This window comes from Anas acuta, chromosome 17 (genome assembly GCF_963932015.1).
Source record: "Anas acuta chromosome 17, bAnaAcu1.1, whole genome shotgun sequence".
Lineage (NCBI taxonomy): Eukaryota > Metazoa > Chordata > Aves > Anseriformes > Anatidae > Anas > Anas acuta.
In genome coordinates, this window is record NC_088995.1 from 8866804 (window position 1) to 8876185 (window position 9382).

At 45.3% G+C, this 9382-nt stretch overlaps 1 protein-coding gene across 4 annotated transcripts in view; it reads right to left on the reverse strand.

Moving 5' to 3' along the window:
• The window catches only part of MED15 (mediator complex subunit 15), a 35183-nt gene that overhangs the window by 19593 nt on the left and 6208 nt on the right, over positions 1 to 9382 (reverse strand). For 3 of the 4 annotated variants that reach the window (XM_068654018.1, XM_068654015.1, XM_068654014.1), the window contains exons 1-4: positions 9157 to 9375; positions 2952 to 3039; positions 1812 to 1863; positions 1241 to 1270 (exon numbers count right to left, since the gene is read on the reverse strand). In XM_068654018.1, the coding sequence (XP_068510119.1) occupies positions 1241 to 1270; positions 1812 to 1863; positions 2952 to 3039; positions 9157 to 9224 (238 nt within the window). In that variant the 5' untranslated portion in view covers positions 9225 to 9375. Of the gene's footprint in view, positions 1 to 1240; positions 1271 to 1811; positions 1864 to 2951; positions 3040 to 9156; positions 9376 to 9382 lie in introns of those variants that run through there. The other variant, XM_068654016.1, reaches the window with a different exon arrangement.

A 9382-nucleotide genomic window follows, 5' to 3' on the forward strand; every position in this document is an offset into this window, starting at 1 on the left:
AAGAAAACAGTTAACATTATGCAGCCAGCCATGCAATTGCCTCCCCCAAATCCTCTGCTTTCCAGAATCCACTCTCTGATCTGCTGGCTTCAGACCACAACTAGATGCAAACCCTGAGAACCTACTGCTCACTGCTCTGCCTGCAAGACCACAAGAAGCTTCTGGCAGGTCTTTGCCTCTCTGTAAACAGGGTGAAGATTGTTTAAAGTGCTTCAGATCTGCAAATAGATTCTAAATATATCAGACAAAAGGAACTCATTAGCTGCCTCTGAATTTACATGCAAGTCTAAACAGGCTACCAACAAAACTCCATGCAGCTGTACCACCTGTAACCTCAAAAAAAGCATATGAAGAACAGAGCTCCCACTGTGGATTCTATTGGCCTCTTCCTCCTGAGGAGGAGCAGTGCTCAAACCAGAGGAAGTCCTTTGCAATGCAGTTCCCCCAAGTTCCCACCATAACATCATGTTTTTACACAGAGGATAAAACTTTGTCTTTCAAGAGAATTGTCACAGTCTCAATCCTGGGCATGTAGAAAAGTGAAGTCAAAGAAGGAAAGGCAACTCAGAAGGGCAAAACAGAACACAGGGTGCAGATGCAGTATTAATTAGGTACAGAATACAACACTTCCTTAGGAATACATATCAGTTTTTAACTGTCTAGGTGAGGTGTTAATCAACCCCAACCACTGCATAGTTAGCTTATGGGGGGATAAAAATGATGTATTCATTTTCATCATCATCACTAGGAACATCGTATTACGTTCCTAATATAACTGCTATAAGAATTAGCACAGAGGCAGAATACATGATTGGATCTAACCAGAGTCAAGTAGCAGAGTAGAGCACACAGCCCACAGACACAATATTTGCCTCTAATGGAGCACAGTAAAAAACCCAAAGTTGATGACAGGGAGAAACCTAGATGCCCAGCAGGAAGTTATTTTCAATCACTCTTGTTCTTCCAAGAATCTCAGTGTTGTGGGCTAAGAGAAGCACAAACAGGGAAACAAACAAGTCCCCTGTGCTGCATCCAAAACACCATCTAGGCCTGTCACCCTCAGAACTGAACAAATCACAAGGTTACTGTGCTACCTTTCCTTTCCTTTCCTCCACCAATAGTAATATTGCAGCTAGGAAATCCACAGCCCTCTTAGTACACCACAGCCCTGTTTTTTGAGCTGTTTTAGTCAGAAAGGAAATAAATAAATACATAAATAAATAATAAAAAGGCCTCTTACCACTGACTGAGGCTTGAGATTTCTTATTGTCTGCAAAAGAACACCACATTAATTATCTTTGTTAATCTCATCACACAGATTTGACGTTTCGAATACACTCTCCAAGAAATATAGTCATATAATAATTTGAAAAAATATAAAAATCACTGTCTACTGTAGTTATGTCTCCAAACAATTTATCCAAACCCATAATTCCAGACAGCTGTATCATAGCTGTAACAAGCTGAGTGGAAAAAAAGGTATTTTTATCTTTGTAATTACATAAAACATTAAATAACCTAATTTTGTACTCAGAACACTACAAAAACACTGACAAGAAAACACAAATACATGAAAAAATAGGAAGGCGTAGAATTAGTAACATTAAATTATTTCTTACTCAAAGACTCTTCAATTGTAGATGGATGTTATAAAAGAAACAATATTTAGAAGTTAAGCATATATACTACTGGTTAAAGTTTTGGAGCAACTTGTGAGGAGTCCCATGCAGACCCACACATACAAGCCAGAAGATTTTCTTTTATTCCCCTTCCGCCCCCGATGAGCAGTCACTGGGATTAAAATTACTTACGGATATCTCGAAAATGGATAATAAGCCTGGCCACAAGAGAAAGATACTCCTCCTAAAGGTTAAAAAAAAAAAAAGTGTATCAGAGCAGGAAATAAAAACAGAGCAACCACGACTTTCTGGTCCTTTGGTATTCTTCCTCAGTGTACCAGATTTTACTTTACTTTGCCAGCTTTTAGTTCACTTACAAGGACCAGTCTATTCACAGACTAAGTGGAAATGCTTTTTACCAGAAGGTCAGTGTGGCTGATGGTCCAAGTAGCCCAAAAGACCATAAAATTCACTGGAAAGAACTTCTGTGACAGTCACAATAGCAGGAACATAATGTGTATACCTAGTTATATACTAATATATCCATTTTCCTTTTCTCACCCATTCTAGTTCTTTCCTTAAGGATCAAAATTTCTTATTGGGTACATTGACTCACTTCAGTCCTTAAACTAGGTCATATTCATACTACAAGAACTTTTTTATGCTAAGTTATTATTATTAAAGATATTAACTTAATTGTTTTTAAGACTTATACGTGGCAGAAGTGCCAGAGGTGAAAGGACAAACAGTCTTTGCTGCAATTTATTAATGTGCTTCATAATGCACAAGAGAATCTGCCACAGTGCTGAGACAGCCTCCCTGCTCCTTTAAGTACCCACTCACCAGTAAGAATGCCATCAGCAGGCATAAATAAGCGTTATAAAAACTTTCACCAAGTACTATCTCAAACATGTCTTCTTTGTAGACAGCAATAGGATCCAATTTCTTATAACACAACCCCAGGAAAGAAGAGCTTATACGTTTGGGTAGCGCCTAGAATTGTACACAAAAACCAGACTTTTACAGAGACCCAAGAAATTCCTTTTTTCCTTACTCCCAAGACAGCTTTTTTATCAATATCTCAGTCTCTCCTGATCACCAAACTGGTTAGATGGAATAATGCCACACTGTAGATAAAACAAACTCCATGCAATTCACTATACACAAGTCTTTAGATAAGACTTAATTAAGCACAGAACCACGTATGCATTAAATGCTGCAGTATCAGCAAAGCTCTCTTGGCCTGAAGTCCAGTCTGCTGCATGTATTGGACACCAAACACTTCGTTTCCCCTCAGGGTAAAAGGAACACACACACATCCAGATACTTTACCCTTGTTTTAGCCTTCATAAACACGTGGCTCTCCATCTCTTTGCTGGACTTATTATGGGCAACACCAGCCTTCCTCATAGCTTCATCACTGAAAAAGAAAAAAACAATGCTGGGCATAAACTGAGGACATCAGAAAATATTTTCTGTAGTTAGAAATGTCTGTGTAACAGCTTTTTACTCCTCTCTTATTGTTAAATCCACGTATAGATTAAAAAACAAAAATGGCATTACTTAAAATTGCTGCTCTTTAAAACTTATTCAAATAACTGAGGAAAAAAGTCATTTCTTTGTTGCCTTTTAGAAATTAGTTCTTTGCAGATATTCAAGAATAGTGGCTAAGCAAGTCACTATTTGCTGCTTGAAGTGTTAAGTTTGACAAAATACTAGGACCTGTTGATGAATCCAGTCATTCAGCTTTCCTCTAATGTAATCCATGTTCAGTGAACTACGGGCTCGAGCCTGCATAGTACCAGGCATTTCCAAAAGAATCCTCTAAACAGAAGGTGGAATAATAAAAATTGCTTGGTAAAACTTGAAACGCCTTTAGGCAATGAGCAGTAGATAAGAAGAAGGTCCTGCTGATGGACAGTTGATAATAAAAGCCTTTTTTTACCCCCTTACTGTTCTTTTCTATTTATTAATCAGAAGTGCAGGGCCATCACACCACTAGTAAACTGGAACTAGATCTGCCCTCTGGATGAGAAATTGAAAGCATGAGAAAGAAAAGGAAATAAACCCCGCACACCAAAACACTCTGCTAAAGAAATTGGTAGGAAAGAAGGGGTGTTCACAGACTCAGAACGGTTTGAGACCTTAAAGACCATCTAGTTCCAACCCGTGCCATGGGCACGCCGCCTCCCACCACACCGGCCCAAAGGCCCGTCCAGCCTGGCCTTGAGCACTGCCAAGGATGGGGCAGCCACAGCTTCTCTGGGCAGCCTGTGGCAGTGCCTCACCGCCCTCGGAGTGAAGAATTTCTTCCTTATATCTAACCTAAACCTCCCCTTTTTTAGTTTAAAGCCATTACTCCTGTCCTGTCACCACACCCCCTGACACAGAGTCCCTCCCCAGCTTTCCTGTAGCCCCCCTTAGGTACTAGAAAGACGCTGTGGGGTCTGCTTTTGGTGCAGCCCAGAGTACGGGTGGCTTTCTGGGTTACAAGCATGTATCACCGGCTCATGTCGAGCTTCTCATCAAGCAATGCCCCCAGGTCCCTCTCCTCAGGGCAGCTCTCATTCCGTTCTCCACCCAGCCTGGATTTGTGCTTGGGATTGCCCCAGCCCAGGTGCAGGACCCTGCACTTGGCCTTGTTGAACTCCAGGAGGCTCAGGCCCAGCTCTCCAGCCTGCCCAGTCCCTCTCCTGCCTGGCATCCCTTCCCTCCAGCGTGTATTCTCAGCACATCAAAAACCAAGCAATTCCACTGCAACATAAGCACTGAGACAAAAAACATCTTAAATCAAGGACTCAGACAGGAGAGCAGCCCTATTCAAATCTGCTGGGCATTCTCATTCTTGGAAACATTTCACTTCACTGCAAAACCTGTTCTGTGTTACAGCCTAGTAGCTGCAGCCTGCATTCCACAAGCAAGTTACCAGGAAATACTTTCACCTTGTAATTACCATCTCAGCAACCCATTTCTCTGCTGTTGAATGAGCAACTACCCTACCCGAAATGCATCTTAGGGTGGGGTTCCTTGGAAGCTTCATGCAGCCTGAAGTGGGACTGCTGCTTTCTGCCCCCTCGAGTTCTGACCACCTCCCTTGCAAGCAGGAGTGGTGCTTGTGTGAGCAGTGAGCTAGTCCAGTGTCCTGAAATAACTCAGCATCCCCCTCAAGACAGGCATGAAGAGCAGAAACAACAGACTTAGGTGAAGGAGCTGAAGCTGTCCAAACTCATACCTTTACCTTGCAAAGTCGTAGCCTAGTAGCATGTAGCTTACCTGGTGTAACTTGCAAAGAAATAGGGAGCAGAGCACAGCCACCTGCATGTGTCCCTCACGGTAACCTGCTCACGTGGCCTGACGGACACTACAAATGCTGGTTACACAGGAAGGTTACTTAAATGAAGCCAAATTCAAATATAACACAGAGTAACTACTCTTTCATGTGTAAGCAAGCCTTAAAGTGAGCTCCTCATAAAAGAAGTCTGCTGCAGAAGAAGCAGAGCATCCAGTCCTTCACCGCCCTCTTTCCAACACTTTCTCTTTCAGAAAAGCTGCCTCTAAAGCCACGCTACTCTCTCTGAATCTTCCTCACCGCCTTAGTCCCACAGTGAATGACAATGCCTCTCATTTCAAGGCCACCAAGAACTGAGCAGGCAGAAAGACCAGTGACACAGACCCAAATAAAGGATGTAACGTGCAGCTAGTACTAGAGTGGCTGATACAGAGACTGCGATCCATGGCGTAGCAGGAAGTTTGGAAAAAAACACAGCAAATTATTTATTCTGTGTAGCCACCATTTCTTTTTGATGCTGCCTAGCACTCCATGCCAGATCTCTTCGTATTCCACAAGTTCAGCTGTGTGTGGTTTCTTCCTCCTCGTCCGTTTCTTTCTCCCCGCATTTATCTTCAACCAGCACAAAAACACCTAAGTTAGAAGGCTGGGAAAGTCACTAGAAAAAGACAGCTTTCCACTGAGTCAAGTGTACCAAATAAGGTATCATATCCTTCCAGAAATGAAATCCAACACAACTTTGAAAACCAGATGTTCCAGCCAATACAGCCTTCATCTGCCTCACAAGCACTTACTAAGCATGTAAGAGGTGCACTAAAGCTCTGCCTTTTTCAGCTCCTCCACGACACTCAAAAACTGATGCCATGAAGCATTCGGCACCACTGCCAGCTTCAGGAATTCCCCCTCCCTTTCCAAGAAGTTCGTTTCCAGCCCTACAACTGCAGCCTCTCACTCAGGCCAACTGGTCTAGCAGAAAAATCTTGCAAAACACGTTCTCCTTCACCACTCCACCAGCTCTCCTCTCCTTCACACCACGAACTGCACCAGGACTTCCAGTGAGACGAAAGGGCAATGAGCTCTAGGACCAACCCCATGTTAACACCACCAGACGCTGCCTCATGAAACGGACTGGTCACTCAAAATAAATCTTTCTTGCTTAAAATGGGAAGAAAAATAAAAGCGTGCTGATGGGCCATTAACCACAGCCATCCACATCACAAGCTTAAAAAACTCCAGGTAAACCCCAGCAAATACATTAAACGTTAATTACTTGATCTTGGGTACAGGACAGCGCCCCACACAATGTTTCTGTTAGCTCCAGGTTGGACACAGCACATTTAATGACAACCCTCACTGCAAGAACACGCAGATCAGGAGTCCCCAGACACCTAGGACCAGCCTCAGCCCCACATAGCACCACCTTCAGCCACAGAGGAGAAGGCGAAGGACAATCCAACCTCTGCAAGGCCTTCTCTTTGTAAGGCCTTCTCTTTTTTAACGTAAGGCATTGTCTTTCTTTCCAGTTCTGCAGTGAGGAAAATCACCGTCCTGCTACACAGAACCACCCCCTCAGAGCTTCAAAGGCACAGAAAATCCTCCCCACAGGAGTGATTCCTTCAGAAGCCTCCCCGCCAGCTTACACCAGTGCCACTGTTTGTGTGGCTGTGCAACCAGCAGGGCCGAAGCACTACCCAGCTTCAGAATAAACACTTCTCCTCGGTTATTTTTAACTTCAACAAATTTCTCCTTCAGGTTCACTGCATGGCAACCCAAACACTTGCACTACAGAGGCAGAAGCTTCTTAGTTCACAGTTTTATAAATGCTTATTTTGATGCAACCAACTCCTCCCTTTCTGTAGTACCAGGACAGGAGGCACAGCCGTATTCTTGGCCTTTTTTTTTTTTCCCTGAAATCCCATCAGACAGCCCAGGCTGGCATATAAAAATAAGGCTGCTTTATGAACGGATTTTGTGACATATTTCACGGAGAGCAGCAATGCAAATGATCTCCCCCCACACACACACTTGAGAAACTGTAGCTGCTCTGCTCGCCTCCTGCCTGCTCGTTTCTGCTCCCACCTCTGCCTCCTTTCCCGTGCTCTCCACCTCCCCATCCTTACTTATGCTCACGCATGCTCTTTCCTCTCATCTAACTGAACCATTAGCTAAAATCTACTTGATCTTAAGTGTGAAGGTATGCATGAAAACCAGGCAGAAAGCTGAACACCACTTTTATTGACCATCATGCAGCTGAAGTTACCCCGTTTGACACAATTCCCCTTACCCCAGGCTAGAAGCAGCTCGGCACAGGAACTGCACGGCAAGGCACTGAGGTTACCACCACGCAACCCACCTCAGCTTTGTCCTTCAGGCAATACCAACGTTTAAAAGCGTATTAAGGAAAGGCATTTAGAGAGAGGCTCCCAAGGCACTGGTAGGTGCCTGTTCGCTGTAAGGGCTGGAATAAAAAGGTGCCTTGAAAGCACAAACATTCACACTCCTGCATCGTTGCTCTCTTGGAACAAGGTGGCAGGAACCAAAGCTGCTCCCTGGCCTCCGTCAGCTGAGCTCTGGCAGTCCTGGGTCTCACAGCTGTGGGAGTCCTGCTGGGGCCTGCGGTCAGACAGGGACCCAGCGCTGAACGGGGCTTCCCAGGGGAATCATTTCCTAGCGAGATCACCTCTCACACAGTGCTCCAACTACACACAGACACGTTCACTAAGATACCTACTGCACACGGTATCCCTGAAGTGTTTAGCCAGATAATGTCACTATGGAAAAATAAATAAATAAATATCTTGACATCCATGGACCTATCTATTATAAACTCTGCTCCTGGCTAGCCTTCATTTACTTCAAGTGCCAGCATGAAACCAAGTCATCTGCTGATATCTAGTACAAGTTAATACATTTAAAAAAAATCCACTGTAGTCATTGCACAGTTATCCCAGTACCAAGTATGCTTGCTCTTTAAATAAGACAGGAATGGAAACATCTGTAGGATACTACACAGCAGGATGGTGTGCAAAGAAGACACATCACTCAGGGAACACAATCCTGGGGGAGGAGGGAGGGAAGACTGCCAACACATTGATAACAAAGAGCACACAGATAAAAAATACATCTGTGCGCATGTGCAAGACTAAACAGAGGAAATTTTAATTCTTTCTTGCAGGAATTAAAAGTGTAAGACAGTCGACATCTCTTCATGTGCCATCAACCTTTAAAAACCTAACTGCTACTGACCTATTCAATCTTCATCTCTTACTATCAGCTTCCCCCTGAAACATTTGTCATTTTTAGTGCTCACAGAAAGACAGTGACTGCTTGCAGAGCAAACACACAAACAAGAGGTTACTGCACTGAGCTTTGTTTCAGCTGACTCAGATTTACTTCCCCGGAGTTGCACAGCATCAGAGAGTAGTTTGGGGGGGCTTTGCTTTGATGAAGAAGTAAAAAAGGAGAGGAAAATGCAACAGATTCATCTGACAATAGATGCTGCAGAGAGTTTAGACAGCAAAACATCAGCTCTGATGACAAAGAAACTCGCACAGCTTTGACAAGCACTCACTGTCCGATTTCTTTCGTGAATACTGCAATATTTTAATTCTGAGACATCACCACAAGGAAAGCCCAGAGCTAGGCACTAAAACCGTGTGCAAACAGCATATTCTTCATGTATCACAAAGAAACAGTCTGTTGCTTATGAGAATCAGTATTTTAAAACAAAGCATAATCAAGCTTTTCAAGCGCACAGAAATAAGGATTTTAACGTTGCTTTAGAAGCACCGAGCAGTGCTTTCAGCACTACAGTGAGCACCCTCTGCAGGGTAAGAGCCTCCCCGTCACAGAAAGAGCACGGCGAGTGGCAAAGGGACCCGAGCGAAGGGATCGTGCCACAGAGGAAGACCGAGGAGGCAACAAGCCCAACTTGCTTCTAAACAACCTTGCCGCGATCACGCAGACACCGACTGCGATCGCTGCTCCAGACCTAGGAAAGCACAACAGCTAGCCGATTCAGCCTCTGACACTGATCTCGCTGTCAGAGCCAGACAGAAGCCTATAACGGGCTTTGCACAGAACCGAACGCGGCAGCCCTGCGGGCCCTGCCGGAGCAGAACCCAACACCGGCGGCTGCGGGGCAGGCCGGGGGGCCGCTACCGGGGGCAGGGGGAGCCGGGAGGGCCGGGCCGGGCTAGGGGGGAACCCCCGGTCCCCTCGTCCTGCCGGCGGCCGCCCCGCACTCACATCTGGCTGACGAGCTTCTGGCGGAAGTTGGTGCTGCGCCAGTCGGTCTCGGGCCCGGTCACGTCCATCCCCGCCGCCCCTCAGCCGCCGCCGCTCCGCCACACGCCACGCCCGGAAGCGGCTCTCCCGCCTCGACTTCCGGCGCGCTGAGGGCCGTGAGGAAACCAAGTCCCGGCGGCGGTCTCGCGAGAGCTGCCCGCCGCGCGGCACGCTGGGACTTGTAGTC